The sequence below is a fragment of the Rhinoraja longicauda genome, chromosome 24 (assembly GCF_053455715.1).
Source record: "Rhinoraja longicauda isolate Sanriku21f chromosome 24, sRhiLon1.1, whole genome shotgun sequence".
NCBI classification, from domain to species: Eukaryota; Metazoa; Chordata; class Chondrichthyes; order Rajiformes; family Arhynchobatidae; genus Rhinoraja; species Rhinoraja longicauda.
In genome coordinates, this window is record NC_135976.1 from 35,925,296 (window position 1) to 35,942,114 (window position 16,819).

The 16,819-nt window shown below is 44.0% G+C and overlaps 1 protein-coding gene across 3 annotated transcripts in view; it reads left to right on the top strand.

The window, feature by feature from the left end:
- The window catches only part of LOC144605178 (6-phosphofructo-2-kinase/fructose-2,6-bisphosphatase 2-like), a 42,918-nt gene that overhangs the window by 91 nt on the left and 26,008 nt on the right, over window positions 1-16,819 (top strand). For all 3 annotated transcript variants that reach the window (XM_078420262.1, XM_078420265.1, XM_078420264.1), the window contains exons 2-6: window positions 6,854-6,979; window positions 8,077-8,173; window positions 10,426-10,492; window positions 11,937-12,011; window positions 14,438-14,494. In XM_078420262.1, the coding sequence (XP_078276388.1) occupies window positions 6,854-6,979; window positions 8,077-8,173; window positions 10,426-10,492; window positions 11,937-12,011; window positions 14,438-14,494 (422 nt within the window). The remainder of the gene's footprint in view (window positions 1-6,853; window positions 6,980-8,076; window positions 8,174-10,425; window positions 10,493-11,936; window positions 12,012-14,437; window positions 14,495-16,819) is intronic.

Genomic DNA, 16,819 nt, shown 5'->3' on the forward strand with positions numbered 1-16,819 from the left:
CACCCGCCCGGCCCACCGCACCACCGACCCACCCGCCGCCCGACCCACCGCACCCACCGCTCGGGCCGAGGACGACGACGACGCGCTGCGCTCCCCGAAGCGGCCGATCCTGGCTCGCAGCTGCGGGCGGCTGTCACTGAGCCCACGGCCCGGAATGCCGGCTGCCGACAGCTGCCTGGAGCCGGTGACGGTGTTAGGGTTTGCTGTCAGCGGGCACGGTTCCATCCCGTCCCCCTCCAGGGCCGGGCTGGCGGTCACCTCCCCCACCCAGGGCAGGCTGACGGGTCCTCCAGACTTGCTGTGTGCCGACCACACCAAGACCTCGGTCCCTTCCCCTACACCTCCCGGTTTAATCTCTGCTCACGCCGCTAGCTTGAAACTATCTCCATGTTTAATTCTCATAAAGTGATCAGAATCATGCAAGTTCAGCAGAGACGCCGCGATCATCAGACCCGTAAGGTGAAAAACCCAGGGCTTGAAAGTGATGCAGGTTCACTGACAAGTCCCCTGAGTGGGGTTGGAAAGAAGTGCAAATGCTGGTTTACACCTAAGATAGACACAAAGTGCTGGAGTAACTCAGCGGGTCAGTCAGTATCTCTGGAGAAAAGGAATAGGTGACGTTTCAGGTCGAGACCCTTCTTCAGACTGAGTCAGGGGAGAGGGAAACGAGAGTAAAAGAAGGTAAATAGAACAAATGAATGAAAAGAATTACAAAAATCAACGATGATCAGGAAAGTTGGAGCCCACAATGGTCCATTCCATGACGTGTATGGATGAGACTATGCTGATTCTCAGAAAAGTTGCCCCACATTTCATACTGATGATCCTTAAAACGCAGCCTCATCAGCACCCTCCCATTCAAAGTCGCCACAGATAACAGGAAACATTCAAAAGGCCATAAAATGCTGGAGTAACTCACTGGGTTAGGCAGCATCTCTGGAGAACATGGATATGACGTTTCGGATCGGGACCCTTCTTCAGCACCTATCTGAAGAAACATTGCCTATCCATGTTCACTAGAGTTGCTGCCTAACCTGCTGAGCCACGCCAGGATATTGTCTTTTTTTGTAATCTGGCGACCGCAGTTCCTTGTGTCTACAGAATCACAAACATTGATGCTCCCAAGGATGTGCAGCAGAATAAGAACCATGCTCTTTGACGAGGTCAGAAACTTCAAATGCAGAAAATAACACTTTGAACACAGACTTTATCATCAATGCATGGTGATGCACTTAACCATGTTTTTGTGTTCATTTATGGCTTGTGGGGATCATTGGCAAAGTTTGTATTCATGATTCACTTACCCTTGAGGAAGTCCTGGGGTGCTGTTGCATATTTTAAGCCACTGCAGTCCTAGTAGTGCAACACAAAGTGTAGGAGGAACTCAGCAGGCCAGATAGCTTCTGTGGACGGAATGGATAGACAATGCTTTACATCTGATCGGTGGATGGATGCAGGCAGGGAAATGATAAGCAGATTGGGTTGAGTAAGTGACAAGAGTTAGAGATGAAAAGGAGGGGTGTAGATCAAGAGGCCTTTTACATTTATCTGTTCATAAATGAATTAATTTCTTAACTTTTTCTTTGATCATTTGCACTGGACCTTGGTTGTCAATGATTTGGAGAGGTCTTTTTTTGTAGGATCATCTTTGAGGGCAGAAATGTTTGTTTAATTTGTCCATAATTTCTTAATTTCCCCGTCATACATTCTTCTGTCTTTGTAAGGATCCCAGATTTACTCTGACTAGTCTTTTTTAACGTAGAAGCTTTTTGTCTTTAATGCTGCTTATTAGTTTACTCTCATTCTACTTCCCTTGATTGATTCTTTGGTCACTGTTCTTAATTCTGCAGCACTCCTAATCACCACGTTTACTGCATTTTCTGGCAACTTTATAAGATGTTTTAGATTTATTGCTGAACTACATTATCTGTTGTATTTGTGCCTTAAAGGAATGCAAGGTCAATGGTGGAGGAGGATGCAGAAAATATAATAACTACATAATCTTAAAACTGATTAATATTTAAGGCTGGATGGGATGAATTGAGGAATTCTTGAGAGGTACACATTGGAAAAAGTTGGTTTCTAAAAAAAACCAGAGTAACTCAGTGGGTCCGGCAGCATCTCTGAAGGATGTGGATAGGTGATATTGTGGGTCGGGACACTTCTTCAGATTGGAGACTTAGAGAAAGTTACCTTGATAACTGGAGTCACAAGAGACTGCAGATTGTAGAATCTGGAGCAAAATAACCAAACCGTTGGAGGAGTTGAGCGGGTCAGATAGTATCTGTGGAGGGAAGGGAATTGTCACCGTTTTGTAGTCGAGAACCTGCATCTGGACTGAATATGAATGAATGAATGAATGAATAAGTTTATTGGCCAAGTATGCATATACAAGGAATGTGCCTTGGTGCTCCGCTCACACATGACAACACAAACAGTTAACAATTAAGAATAAAGCATAACCACATCAAAACAAAAGGATACAACATTATGTTCTAAACATGTGGGTGAAAATAAACCAGAGCAAAAAGAGACTACAGACTTTGGTTATTGAGTAGAACTATCACTCGTACATCTGGACTGAATATATAGAGGGACGATAGCCAGTATAGAGAAATAAGAGGGAGGCGGTGAGGCAGAGGCTAGTGGGTAATAGGTGACTATATAAGAGGTTTTCACTGCTGTAACATTTTCTTTGCCACATTTTGGAATGTTTCTCAGTGGAAAAGTACGGTGGCCAAAGAAAATATCTGTATTTAATCTGTGTGAACATTGGAGAGAGATGAACTTTAGTCATCCAAGGAAGGAAAACTAGTTTACATTTTGATTGAGAATGGGGCCTGTATTTCTGGGATGTTGATAGTAATGGTACTGATGGAAATATGTGATATAGTTTTAAAAAAGGTAGTTAGTTATTGACAACTTAGGTCAGCCAATGAGTTGGAGCATACAAATCAGCCTCCGGTGTATTATGCAAAAAATTATTAAAGTGCAGAGGAAAGATGTTTTTTGGCACAAACTTCAGCAACTTTATCCAATAAAATCAGGATCATCTCTCCATAAAAACTGCTTAAGTGAAAGATTGTTGCATATGGATTGCATGCAGAGGTTAAACTATGTCTCAAGGTTATCAAGTTATCAAGTTAATTGGGCAAGGAATCATCTTCATTCTGGTTGGCAATGGTGACATTATGCAGACATTTTAAGGATATCGTGAAAATAAGGTAATTGGGTATTATGAAAGTATACACTTAAATCTGATTTTTATATCTTGGACTGTATTGTTGCTAGTGTACCAAATAAATCTGAAGTTAGAACTACTTTGTATTGGTATATTCTAGTTGTATATGCTTTAAGCTTTCATACGATATTTATAATTAAGGCAAAAGATATCTGTAAACAATACGATTGATTTCTTTTGTATCTTGTATCTTGTGGTCATCATTTCCGAAGGGTCCGCCAGGGACTATACTGGAAGTTGACGAGAGTGGGTCTGGTCTAGTGGGGCAGTGCCCTCTGTGGGCCTGGATGGAGGTCTTGAAGGTTGCGTAAGTGAGCATGTCAACAGAGGATTGTGGGAAGACATTCCAGAGTACGGTACGGTACTCTGTAGGGCGGCACGGTAGCGCAGCGGTAGAGTTGCTGCTTTACAGCGAATGCAGCGCCGGAGACACAGGTTCGATCCTGACTACGGGTGCTGCACTGTAAGGAGTTTGTACGTTCTCCCCGTGACCTGCGTGGGTTTTCTCCGAGATCTTCGGTTTCCTCCCACACTCCAAAGACGTACAGGTATGTAGGTTAATTGGCTGGGTAAATGTAAAAATTGTCCCTAGTGGGTGTAGGATAGTGTTAATGTACGGGGATCACTGGGCGGCACGGACTTGGAGGGCCGAAAAGGCCTGTTTCCGGCTGTAGATATATGATATGATATGATATGAAATTGCTTCAGGGAAAAATGATTGGATGTAGGGAGTAGATGTATGTTGTTGAACTACGTTGATTGTTGTGGCTTCTTCTGGATCTTGTTGTTTTCTCTGACATATAAGTCAGTGTCGAGGTCGATGTCCTTGTTGATGATCTTGTGAAGGGTGGTCAATCTGAGCATCTGGTGACTGGTTTCAAGGGAGTCCCAGTTTTGGTGAGCATTTTGGTTACACTGGATTGTCGTCTGAAGTACACAAACCGGGCTGCTCTTCGTTTAATATTTTGAAGAACATCTTCATTTTTCTTGATACCGGGGTTCCAAGCAGCGGAGGCATACTCCAAGTGCAGTTGGACTATTGTTTGGCAAAATTTTTCTTTAACAGTTTTGGAACAATGGTGGAAGTTTCTCTGGACGAAGTTGAGCACCTTCATGGCTTTGTTTGCAATATAATGTGACTGCTTATCCCACTTCAGGTTGTTTTGTATAAAGACACCGAGATATTTGTCTTCAGTGACTTCCTGTAAAGTTTAGCCAAACATAGAATACTTTGCCAATCCTGGGTTTACATTTCCTGGACACCCTCATCACTTTACATTTTGTCTTTGGATTATTTTGCATGATTCAGTTATGTTTGGTGATCATTATGTTTGTGACATGCAGGGTCCTTCATTTAATGCAGGGCGGTGAGATTAGGCCAGCTAGTCTGTTATCAATCGCCATTCACATGACCATTTGGACATTGTGCAACCTTCTGTAATTCACTATTGGTCTTGCAGTAGTGTGCTTGCTGTTAGACGAAATGTGTAAGAAGGAACTGCAGATGCTGGTTCAAACCAAAGATGGACACAAAAAGCTGGAGTAACTCAGCGGGACAGGCAGCATCTCTGGAGAGAAGGAATGGGTGACGTTTTGGGTCGAGAACCTTTGAAGATGAGTCTCGACCTGAAATGTCACCCATTCCTTCTCTCCAGAGATGCTGCCTGTCCAGCTGAGTTACTCCAGCTTTTTGTGTCTATCTTCTGCCTGCTGTTAGATTCAGGTGTCAGAGTCAGGGGTGTGATTGTGGGAGCATTGCATGAATATAAAGTGTAGGAACAGGAGTAAGTCATCCAGCCCTCAAACCTACTGTGCCAGTCATTAAGATCGTGGCTGTCCTTCATCATTGTGTTTTTTTGCAATGCTATTTCTTTATTCCCTGAATGGTCAGTTTATCTATATTTCCCTATTTTGACTGAGCCGACGACTTAGCCTGCCCGGAAGGCACATACACAGGCTTGTAGCTGGGGCTGAGTGAATTGAGGATTAATAGATTTCCTTGTTAATTGAGAATAGTTGTCAGGTCAAATGACAAATGGCAATTCAGCTGGGTCAAACTTGATTAACCAGTCCAGGGAGCATTGAATGTTTTCAGCTATGAGCCACTGACATATCCTAATTGTCTTTTGAACACAGAAGCAATCTGTCTGTTTTGTCCATTTGTCCTAGGGAGTCATTTTACTAGAAATCTCAGAAACTAGTAGCTTGTGTTAACAAGATACACTATCATAAATGGATAAATGCTACAACAATGTAGAAAGTGTTGCACGTGAGAAATTGCACAAATCTTTGCTGGACAATCTACTGTTTCCCTCACAATATAAACTCGGCTAAATTAAGAAGAATATCTTTGTCCCTCAGACAATCATTGCAATTGCCAATTCCCAGCACTCAACCAAGATAATCAACAGAGGAAAATAAAGTCATAAAAGGTGTTTTGATCTTCACAGAATTTTTTTAATGAAATATTTTATATGTATTTTTTCCAACTCTCAGACTATTTAAAAACAAAAAAGTTTTAATTAGAATCGAAGAAAGAATCAGGTATAGGCTATTTGGTCCCTTGAACCTGCTTGCCATTAAATAAGATCATGGCTGATCTTTTATCCAACATATGTAGATTCCTTTAATTATTATAATTCTAGCAAACCATGTTCTGTGTTGGGGTCGTGTGTCTTGTGTTCCTTTCTTTTTTGTTGTGTTCTGTGACTGCTGGAAATGTAATTTTGTTCGGTATCTCGGTATCGAATGACAATAAAGCTCTGTATGTATGTATGTTCTGGATATACTCAGTTTCTACGCCTCCATGAATGACTCTTTCCATGAGAGAATTTCAAAGATTCAATTCCAATTTCAGCCCTGTAGGGCTGACTCCTTATTTTGAGGCTGACTCCTGGCGTTTCCGAGCCTGGTGAAACTCAATGTTCATACAGTTGGGTTGTGAGCTACCCAAGCTTGCATCCAATAGTATAAACATTCTCCCCTAAATCCCCCTACCTTTCCACCCTCCCCTGTGCCCCATCTGGTTATGCAAGTTACTCCAGCACTTTGTGTTTTTTTTGTAAACCAGCATCTGCAGTTCCTTGTTTCTCAGGTTAAACTAATGATACTTAAAACATCTTAACAGTTTTCCATGATGAAAGTTTACTCACCTGAAACATTAATTCTCTACACATGTGGATTAATCTTTATTATTATTTCTGTTACTACTAATAATTTCATGTATGTTAGAACAGAGTTTCCTTCTGCCGTTATATTCGATGCGACTGCGACTGCTGGGAGAGTCAGAGACAAGCAAAAGACCACCGCCAATTGACAGCAGCAACAATCTGTCATGTAACTAGAGGGTTGGGGTCTTTGGGGCAGGGGAGGTGGGATGGGTCGGGACCCTTCTTCAGACTGGGTCTGGTACAAACCAGCACCTACAGTTCCTTGTTTTTACACTGGATAAGCATAATTTGGACTGTCCTGGCTACCTAAATATCCAGCAACACTCTGCATAGTTTTTTTCTTTCCTTTTTTATAATGCTGAGGATGAAATGAACGTGCGTTTTTCACAATTGTTTTGCCCCATTTCAATCACCATTTAACTACATTTTCTCTTGATTGCAGCATGGGCATCCCACATGACCAACTCTCCCACATTAATTGTTATGGTGGGTCTGCCTGCTCGAGGCAAGACTTATGTTTCCAAGAAACTCACACGCTACCTCAACTGGATTGGTGTTCCCACCAAAGGCAAGTCAAAAAGTCACGTACAGTAAACCCTCATAATAATAGACCACGAGGTGGAGGAGGGGGGGGGGTGGTGGAATGGTGTTCTTTATTGCCGATTGTCTGCTATAAACGAGTGAGGGGGGTAAAGTTTAATGCAAGGTTGAGAGGGAAGAAATGTGGCATTGGGGGGGAGGGGAGTGAACAAGCAGGAATTCAGAGGCCGGGGAGCCACAGAGCCCCCAAATCCCACGCAATGTTTGCCAGGGACGGGTCAAGTAATCATATTGCCTCCATATTTCTTTTTCTCTCCCTCTCCCTCCATCTCTCTCTTTTTCTTTCCCCCCCTCCCTCTCTCTCCCTCCCCCTCTCTCTCTCTCTCTCTCCCTCTCTCTCTCTCTCTCCCTCTCTCTCTCTCTCTCCCTCTCTCTCTCTCTCTCTCTCTCTCTCTCTCTCTCTCTCTCCCTCTCTCTCTCTCTCTCTCCCTCCCTCTCTCCCTCTCCCTCCCTCCCTCCCTCTCTCTCTCTCCCTCCCTCCCTCTCTCCCTCCCTCTCTCCCTCCCTCTCTCCCCCTCCTCTCTCCCCCCACTCTCTCCCCCCCTCTCTCCCCCCCTCTCTCCCCCCCTCTCCCCCCCTCTCTCCTCCCCCTCTCTCCTCCCCCTCTCTCCTCCCCCTCTCTCTCCCCCCCTCTCTCCCCCCCCCCGGCAACCAGAAACACACCGTGTGGCGTCACCTTATCAGGTACCATGGCGGATGTACACTGATCTCAAATAATACAGTGGGATTTATAGATTATAGATTTTTTAAATTTGATCATTAACATTGCTTCATTTTACTTCGCAACTTTGGTATTTATGATTATATTGTGATGATAATTTATTTTTTAACAAATAAAATGTTGTGTTTTATTGCTAACTAGTCCAAGTGGACCCGTTGGGCCCATTCCTCGTAGAAGGGGGGAGAGGGTGTCCATGGTGAATTGTGAATGCAGTACCTTCACCTTTGCTCTGCCATACCCCTTTTCAATAGCCATCCACTCTCGAGCAATGAGTTCAGCTAGTTCCTATATTCCATTAAACATTTTTTTCTCCAATGGCTTATACCTTTGTCTTTGACTTGCAGTTTTTAATCTGGGTCAATATCGCCGTGAAGCTGTGAAGTCTTATAAGTCGTATGAGTTTTTCCGTCATGACAACGAAGAAGCAATGAAAATCAGAAAGTAAGCTAGTTTGTTTTGGTTCTGCTGAGTGTGTGACAACTTGTCAGAGTAGTTAGGAAATTAACAACCATTCCAGCAGGCTAAAGACGTGCTACTGAAATTGGGTTAGTTTCTCAGCCTCCCAGTTACCACATCGCGCTCTCTGTCACTCCCGTTCCTCACCAACGCTCATCTGCTGTGAAGATCCAGTGTGTCGGAGATGCGTGTAGCGTCGCTCTCTGTGCCCACGTGAAGTTATTCATATATATGCCAGACTATTTAACTGTCAGTGGACTACAACTGAGTTTAATGTTATCACATGACATTCATAAATGTTATTCCAGCTGTCATGCACATGGATATGCAGAGAATGGCGAGGGGGGGGGGGGAGTGATGTATATCACGTGCATGCAGAGGAGATTAGTTTACTTTGGCATAATGTTCAGATCGGACACTGTGAGCCAGAGGGCCTGTTCATGTGCTGCACTGTTGTTTGTTCTATGTAGTCACTTTCAGTGGGTAACTGGGTATCCAGTGTTTCTGATGTGTTAGTTTTTTCCATTATGAAGACATATTGGTTTTGCATCTCAGCATTTTCTATTTTCCATTGCAGTAACTTCCGTCTCTGCAGTCAAGGCACACACATTTAGTGTTGCTCCTGCTTTGTTTTTCCAAACATCATAATCATAATCATACTTTATTAGCCAAATATGTTTTGCAACATTTGAGGAATTTGTTTTGCCTTACAGTCATCATACCAATAAAAAGCAACAGAACACACAAAATACATTTTAACATAAACATCCACCACAGTGACTCCTCCACATTCCAGACTGTGATGGAATGTGAAAAAAAAGTTCAACTTCTTCCCTTCTTTGTTCTCCCGTGGTCGGGGGCCTCAAGCCTTCCGTTAATGGGACGATTATGACTCCCATAGCCGGTGGCCGGGCCCTCCATGCCGGGACGATCAAGCTCCTGCATTGGGGGGAAAATCTTAGCTCACCCGCACCAGGTGATCTAACTTGGGTCGGGGCTAGTCAAACCTTCTGCGATTTGGAGCTTCCCGACATTGGTCTCTACCCGAGACTGTGAGCTCCTCGACTGTGAGCTCCTCGATGTTGAAATCCACAGGCTGTAGTTGGAGCGTCGATCCCAGGCAAAGGATCACAGACTCCAATGGTAAGTCCACATCCCCATGGTGAGGCTCAAAGTCAGTCCCGAGCAAGGCTGCCAGCTCCATGATGTTAGGCCGCAGAGAGACCGGAGATATGATAAGGAAAACAATTGCATCTCCGGCAAGGTAATAGATTGGAAAAAAGTTTCCCCTGACACCCCCGCTCGCCCCCACTTGAAACAAACCAGAGAACATTAACACATACTTTTAACTCACCCTAAAAAGAACAAAAAAGACAAAAAGGCAGACAGACCGTTGGGGAGGATGCCATCGCTGATGGCGCCACCCGGTGTTACATCTTGTAACTTTTATTATCTATTCATTTCTTACTCAATCACTCTCAAATATGATCCCTCTTTTTTGATCAAAGTTTGGTCTTCTCTTTGCAATAGGTTGCTACTATCTGTGGCTTCTTTAATTTGCATGGATGTCACAATTTTATCACAATTATTTTATTTCAAAATGTTTTTTTTGAGGATTTTGAAATATTTTAAATGTTGGGAAATGTTTGCCATCATTTCTTTTAATTTATCTGTCTTACCCAATTGCAGTTGAACTGGGATAAATTATTCTTGAACTTAAAGCAAAATTCTCATATTGTGCTAATATTTTTGGGGAAATCACCCGCTCTGCAAGGCAAGATCCAAAATAGTCTATTGGGCGATTGTTTCTATAAAGTATTTCCCCGGTGTGGGACGAATAAAGGAATATATTATTATTTCAAACCAATTATTTGAATCGTATCCTCTCCACTATAACCAAATTCAGACGGTACAATAATTAACCCCCCCACAATTATTATCATTTTTGAGCAGTGTATCAGCTGTTGGTTGACACAAAATGCTGAAGTAACTCAGCGGGTCAGGCAGCATCTCTGGCGAGAAGGAATGGGTGACGTTTCGGGTTGAGACCCTTCTTCAGACCGATGTCAGGGGAGGGGGCGGGACAAAGATAGGATGTAGTAGGAGATAGGAAGACTGGTGGGAGAACTGGGAAGGGGGAGGATAGAGAGGGAAAGCAGGGACTATCTGAAGTTGGACTTGCCTCCGTATCTGCTGTTGGGAGCTTTACAACTTAATTTGTCCTTTTGTTTCCACAGAGAGTGCGCCATAGCAGCATTGCAGGATGTGAAAGTCTACCTCACAGATGAGCATGGACAGATCGCAGTAAGTTGCCCCTTGAATAGATTTGTCACATCCAGCTCATTCAATTGTTTCTTTATTGTCATGCGTGCGAGCCATTAAAATCATACCATACATGAGTGCATCGACCCTCTTCTGAAAAACGCAATAAGTCACCATTTTTTGGCACCACCTTGCAACATCCGAGTCTCTGAAACATCCAATTGAGCTTAAGGAGACATACGTTTCTTCTATAGCTCACGTTAATGCCCCTTCGATGAAGAAGTGGTTTATCCCCTGTGATGTTTTTCTTACTCATTTTGGTCTTAATTGAACATTTTGATGTTCAGCTTATGTGTCTTTTTTGTCCTTTAAATACAGGAGAGATTTTCTGCTATAGCCCAAGTATTATCTATTTTGATAGAGACAAGAACTGTCGATACTGCAATCTTGATGAGTAAAACACAATGTGCTCAGTGGGTCAGGCAGCATTTATGGAGGGAATGGACAGTTGATGCTTCGGGTCAGCACCCTTCTTCGGACTGCTGGAGTAGGGGGGGAGACAGCTGGAAAAGAGAGATGTGGTGGGTCCAAGCCTGGCAAGTGAAAAGGGTGTCTAATCCTCTCTCTTTTTCACGTCAAAGGTGTAGCCACAGGGACTCACAAGGGCCCCGTTATGCCTGTCTTGTTGTTGGTTACATTGAATCTTCCACCATATACCGGCACCATTTCCCAATTCTTCTTCACTACATCCATGACTGCATCTTGCTGCCTGAAAAAGCGTTGGCAACAGAACCCCATCAAGCACATTTTAGCAGTACTTGGATGTATGTTTGAAGAACTCCAAAGACGTACAGGTATGTAGGTTAATTGGCTGGGTAAATGTAAAAATTGTCCCTAGTGGGTGTAGGATAGTGTTAATGTACGGGGATCACTGGGCGGCACGGACTTGGAGGGCCGAAAAGGCCTGTTTCCGGCTGTAGATATATGATATGATATGATAACTGTAACCTATAAGACTGCAGAATTAATGCAAGAAGGTGCGGTCAGGGTGTGTAGCTTTTCCTGACCAGCACAAGCTCAATGGGCCAAATGGCCTCTGACAGTGCATATCTGCAGTGAACTGATGGGCCAGTGAAGAGTCAGTGACCATGGTGGGCCTGATATGGGCCAGATCTGGTAAAAATGGTAGATTTCCTTCCCGGCTAGGCAGTGGTGAACCCAATGGGCTTAGAATGACAATCTGGTAGTTTCATAGTTGTCCATATTAAGGTTTGCTACAGTTCTAGTTTTAAACTACGTGACAGTACGTTGGTGTGGTGGAATTTGCACTTGACTCTGAATTAATTGTCCAGTTGTCTGGTAGTCTTGTTGTTCAATCACTGCATTACAATACTGTTTATTTAAAAGTAGCCATGTTCTTCAGTCTATATTTGTTGGAAATTTAAGCAGTGCAAATTTATGTCTTATTTTCTTTCCTCTATCTTAGGTTTTTGATGCAACCAACACAACCCGGGAGAGGAGAGATTTAATCCTGAATTTTGCCAGGGATAATACGTTTAAGGTCAGGATTAGGACTAATAACAACTTATTGTTCTATTATTGTTAATGCATTTTGACCAACTCCCAATAGGCGAATGGTGTGTCCTAATTTGACTGGTCTGTATATTATAACTTTGTATTACCATTTTAATAGCAGTGAATCATATGTGGTAATACGGCTAGCATTTTGAAAGATCGCACGGCATATCTCGTTAACACTGGGTGGCCAGCAATGGCTGCCTCGCCAACAGTCTTTCTGTCCCTTCCTGTGTTTTAATAGTATGTGTTAAATGTATGTTTTTAGTGTTCTTTACTTGTTTTATATGGGGATGGGGGTTGAGGGAAACTTTTTCCAATCTCTAACATCGACGGAGATGCAACTTTTTTTTCCGTATTGTATCTCCGTCCGCACTGCGGCCTAACATCGAGGAGTTGGCGGCGTTTGCTGGAGACCGACTTTTGAAAGCTCCACCACGGGGAGCCTACGGGACTTTATCATTACGGAGCCCGCGATCCCTTTGCCAGGGATCGACTTCGGAGCTCCAACCATGGGTGCTTGCGGACTTTAACATCACGGAGCTCGCGGTCTCTGGTCAGAGACCGACTTCGGGAACTCCAAACCGCAGGAGTTTCAACCATCCCGACGCGGGAGCTTCGACCACCCAGACGTGGGAGTTTTGATCGGATGGTTGAAGTGCCCTGACCGCGAGAGAATAAAGAGGAAGAAGTTTGGACTTTTTTGCCTTCCATCACAGTGAGCAATGTGGGGAATCAGCTGTGGTGGATGTTCTTGTCAACTTTGATGTAGTTGTGTGTCTTGTTGCTTTTTTTTCCCGTGTGGTGTATGTAATTTGCATATCACTGTACCTTAATTGGTACTTGTGACAATAAAAGACCTTTGAAACTATTACATTTTCTTTATCCAGTCATGGGATGTGGAGATCCCTAGCAGGGTTAGTGATTCCTCTCCCTAATTACCCCCTGAAGTTGTAGGTTCAACTTGGGCCAGGGACTGCCGGCTGGATAACGACAGCAGATTTCTGTTCCTACAGATGGATTGATTTGCAGTCCAAACATTTAATGATCACCCTTGTTGTTCCTTGCTGCATAATTATACCTTGATTATTATTAATTGCTTAAGAGTATAAGAAGTAGAAATGGGTGTAACCCCTTTGGCTCCTCACATGGGCTTCCAGCGTCAGAAACCCAGGTTCGATCCTGACTATGGGTACTGTCTGTATGGAGTTTGTACGTTCTCCCCGTGACCTGCGTGGGTTTTCTCCGAGATCTTCAGTTTCTTCCCCCACTCCAAAGACGTACAGGTTTGTGGGTTAATTGGCTTTGTGTAAATATAAATTGTCCTTAGTTCTTGAAATTTTATTGCCAACAATTATTTAAGATTTCGAGTGATAAAAGAACACATATAGTATGCTTACCCATGTTGGTCAGGGCATTGAGTATAAGAGTTAGCAAGTCATGATTCAATTTATAGGAATTTGGTTATGCCGTTTTTGAAGAATTTGCTTGCAGTTCTGGTTGCCACATTACCAGAAAAATGTGGAGGCTTTGTGGGTGTAGAAGAGGTTTACCGGGATGCTGCCTGGATTGGAGATTATTAGCTATAAGGAGAGGATAGATTTTTTTTCTGGAGCATCCAAAGTAGCAGAAACCTAATGGAAGTATATAAAATTATGAGAGGCTTTGGAAAGGGTGCGGAGGGAGTTTATCAGAATAATGCCTGTACACGGAGTATTAGATACAAAGAGAGATTTGACAGACGTGGATTGTTTTTAGAGGTTGAAGAGAGACCTGATAGAAGTATAAAAAATGGTAAGGGTGGACAGTCAGAATCTTTTTCCCAGGGTGAAAATGTCAAAGATAAGTAGGCAAAGGCTTAAGGTGAGATGGGCAAGGTTTAAAGATGTGCAGGTGCGTTTTTTTTACCCAGAGGGTGTTGGGTGCTTGGAACGTGCTGACGGGGGTGATGCTCAGGCTTGTAGATCGGCACATGGGTAAGCAGCGAACGGAGGGATGTGGATTATGTGCAGGCAGATAAGAGTTGGTCAGCTTCATGTTCGGCATAGACATGGTCGGCTGAAGGACTTTGTCAATTGTTGTATTGTTCTATGTTTCGAATGCATATCAATTGTCTACACAGCTGGATACTAATTCCGCAATTTAGTCACAATGTTACTGCACAATGTCCTTGGAGAGAATTTCTGATGCGCAAAATCCCATTTATTGTGGAGTTTAAAGCAGAGTTTGTTTAACTGGCAATATACTGACTGACATACATGATGTATTTTGGTTTTGAATCATGCGTACAAAGATGTCTTAAAGAACATAAATCAACTAAGCTATAATATTCAAACAATTCTGTTTGCTGACCTTTTTCATCTCTTGTTAGTTTAATATATTTACTGAGACTGAATTGTTGTTTGTTTACAGGTGTTTTTTGTTGAATCTGTCTGTGATGATCCAGAGGTCATTGCTACAAATATCAAGGTATGTGATATCTTTTACCTTCAGTCAGACCTTGCTGTTAAATAAGATCTGGCCAACAGTTGTTCGAGAGCAAAATGTTTAATTTGCTGGGGCTCAATAGGATAAGTAAAGGCATGACATTTCCCCTGACTGTAGTACAACCTGAGGGGTGACCAATTAGGACTGAGCAGATAAAACAATTATTTGGACAAAGGATCTTTGGTTGCTCTTGATTAAAGAGAAAATGAAGATTGAGGCATTATGATGCCTTTTAAAAATTAAATTATTTTTATATTGGTTCGTGGGTCCCAGCAAGGCCAGCGTTATTTTCTGTCCATAATTGCCCTTGAGAATTGGGCGGCACGGTGGCGCAGCGGTAGAGTTGCTGCCTTACAGCGAATGCAACGCCGGAGACTCAGGTTCGATCCTGACTATGGGTGCCGTCTGTACGGAGTTTGTACGTTCTCCCCGTGACCTGCGTGGGTTTTCTCCGAGATCTTCGGTTTCCTCCCACACTCCAAAGACGTACAAGTATGTAGGTTAATTGACTGGGTAAATGTAAAAATTGTCCCTAGTGGGTGTAGGATAGTGTTAATGTGCGGGGATTGCTGGGCGGCGCGGACTTGGTGGGCCGAAGGGCCTGTTTCCGTGCTGTATCTCTAAATGAAATGAGAAGGTGGAGAGGAAACTGCTGCATTGCTGCTGGTGCTGACTGGTAGCCTTGTTCCAGGCTTTGCACCAGGTGATGAAGCAGCCTATAGCATGTTTACATTCCTGGGTAAGAGCAAAACAAGCCATTGATATAAGGCGGTCACCGAGAAATCAGAATGGATTGTGTAGTCCATGCAATCATGCTGCGGATTGTCAAATTATTCAGACTAATGCATTCCGTGAATATCTATAAACATTTTTAAAAATGAAGCTTCTATTTTTTGCTTTGAAGCAAATTTGGGTTTTGTCAAGGGAAATAAGTCTTTTATGATCTAATGCGTATAGGACCTTCTGAGTGTTCTGCAGAGTGCAATAGTTTAACTCCACAGACTCCTGCATGGTTCACTTTCAGCCATCAGCTCGGATCTGATGATACTATGCAGCTCTTTCTGTTTTAGTCTTAATAAAGGTCGGGGAAAATACAGAATTGTGCTTTTGAGAAGGAAATGCTTATTAAAAGGAATTGATTTTGAAAAAATAAAATCCTTAAAGCAATTGCTTATTTTATACTGTGAACTCAGTGACATTTTTTCCTGCTGTTGACTTAACACTGGTGACATCAATTACTAAAAAGGAAACAGCAGCCTGTCACCATAAATTACCTTGCCGGTTACTAAAGACCCAGCCCGTGAGAGGCTTTCCGGAGGGAGGAATGCTCTTCACCAGTTATTGCCAAATCAAGGTGTAACGGCAACTTCCATCTTTAATGTAATGGCAACTTCAGTCTTTTCCAATAAATTCCTTTCCGATTGCCATTACTTCACAGGGAGTGGGAGTCATCTTGATGCAGAGCCGCAACAGAGAGATTTTCAGTTTGATTAGTTGTATATTGAAGCAGTTTGTACAAATAAGAGGATGAACATACTAGGCTGTACTTATGTTGCATTCAAGTTATAGCTGGCTGTTCTGTTCTCTCCGTCTGACCCCAGCTCCCGTTGCAGGTCTGTTGCAGGTCTGGTAAGAACTGTATCTCACCAAACTCCCTGTATCTAACTCCTCCCAGTTCCTGTGTCTCCAAGATATACCACCTAGTTCTGGCTTCTCCCAGTCTGTTATGCCCATATATCGCCCGGTGCGGCCGCGGGACGTTTCAGTGCCCGGTGCGGCTCGGCCGCTGGACTTAACATCGCCCGGTGTGGCCGCGGGACGTTTCAGTGCCCGGTGCGGCTTGGCCGCTGGACTTAACATCGCCCGGTGTGGCCACGGGACGTTTCAGTGCCCGGTGCGGCTCGGCCGCGGGACGTTTCAATGCCCGGTGCGGCTTGGCCGCTGGACTTAACATCGCCCGGTGTGGCCGCGGGACGTTTCAGTGCCCGGTGCGGCTTGGCCGCTGGACTTAACATCGTCAGCGCTGTTCGGCCGCGGGACGTTTCAGTGCCCGGTGCGGCTCGGCCGTTGGACTTAACATCGCCCGGTGCGGCCGCGGGACGTTTCGGTGCCCGGGGCGGCTCGGCCGTTGGACTTAACATCGCCCGGTGCGGCCGCGGGACGTTTCGGTGCCCGGGGCGGCTCGGCCGGGGGGCCTTCCATCCCCTTGCGGGGGCTGTGCGTGTCGTTTGCCTCGGTAGGGGTCGAGCTGCCTGTCCGTGGGTGCGGGGGGAAGAGAGGGGAAGTTTTTGTTGCCTCCATCACAGT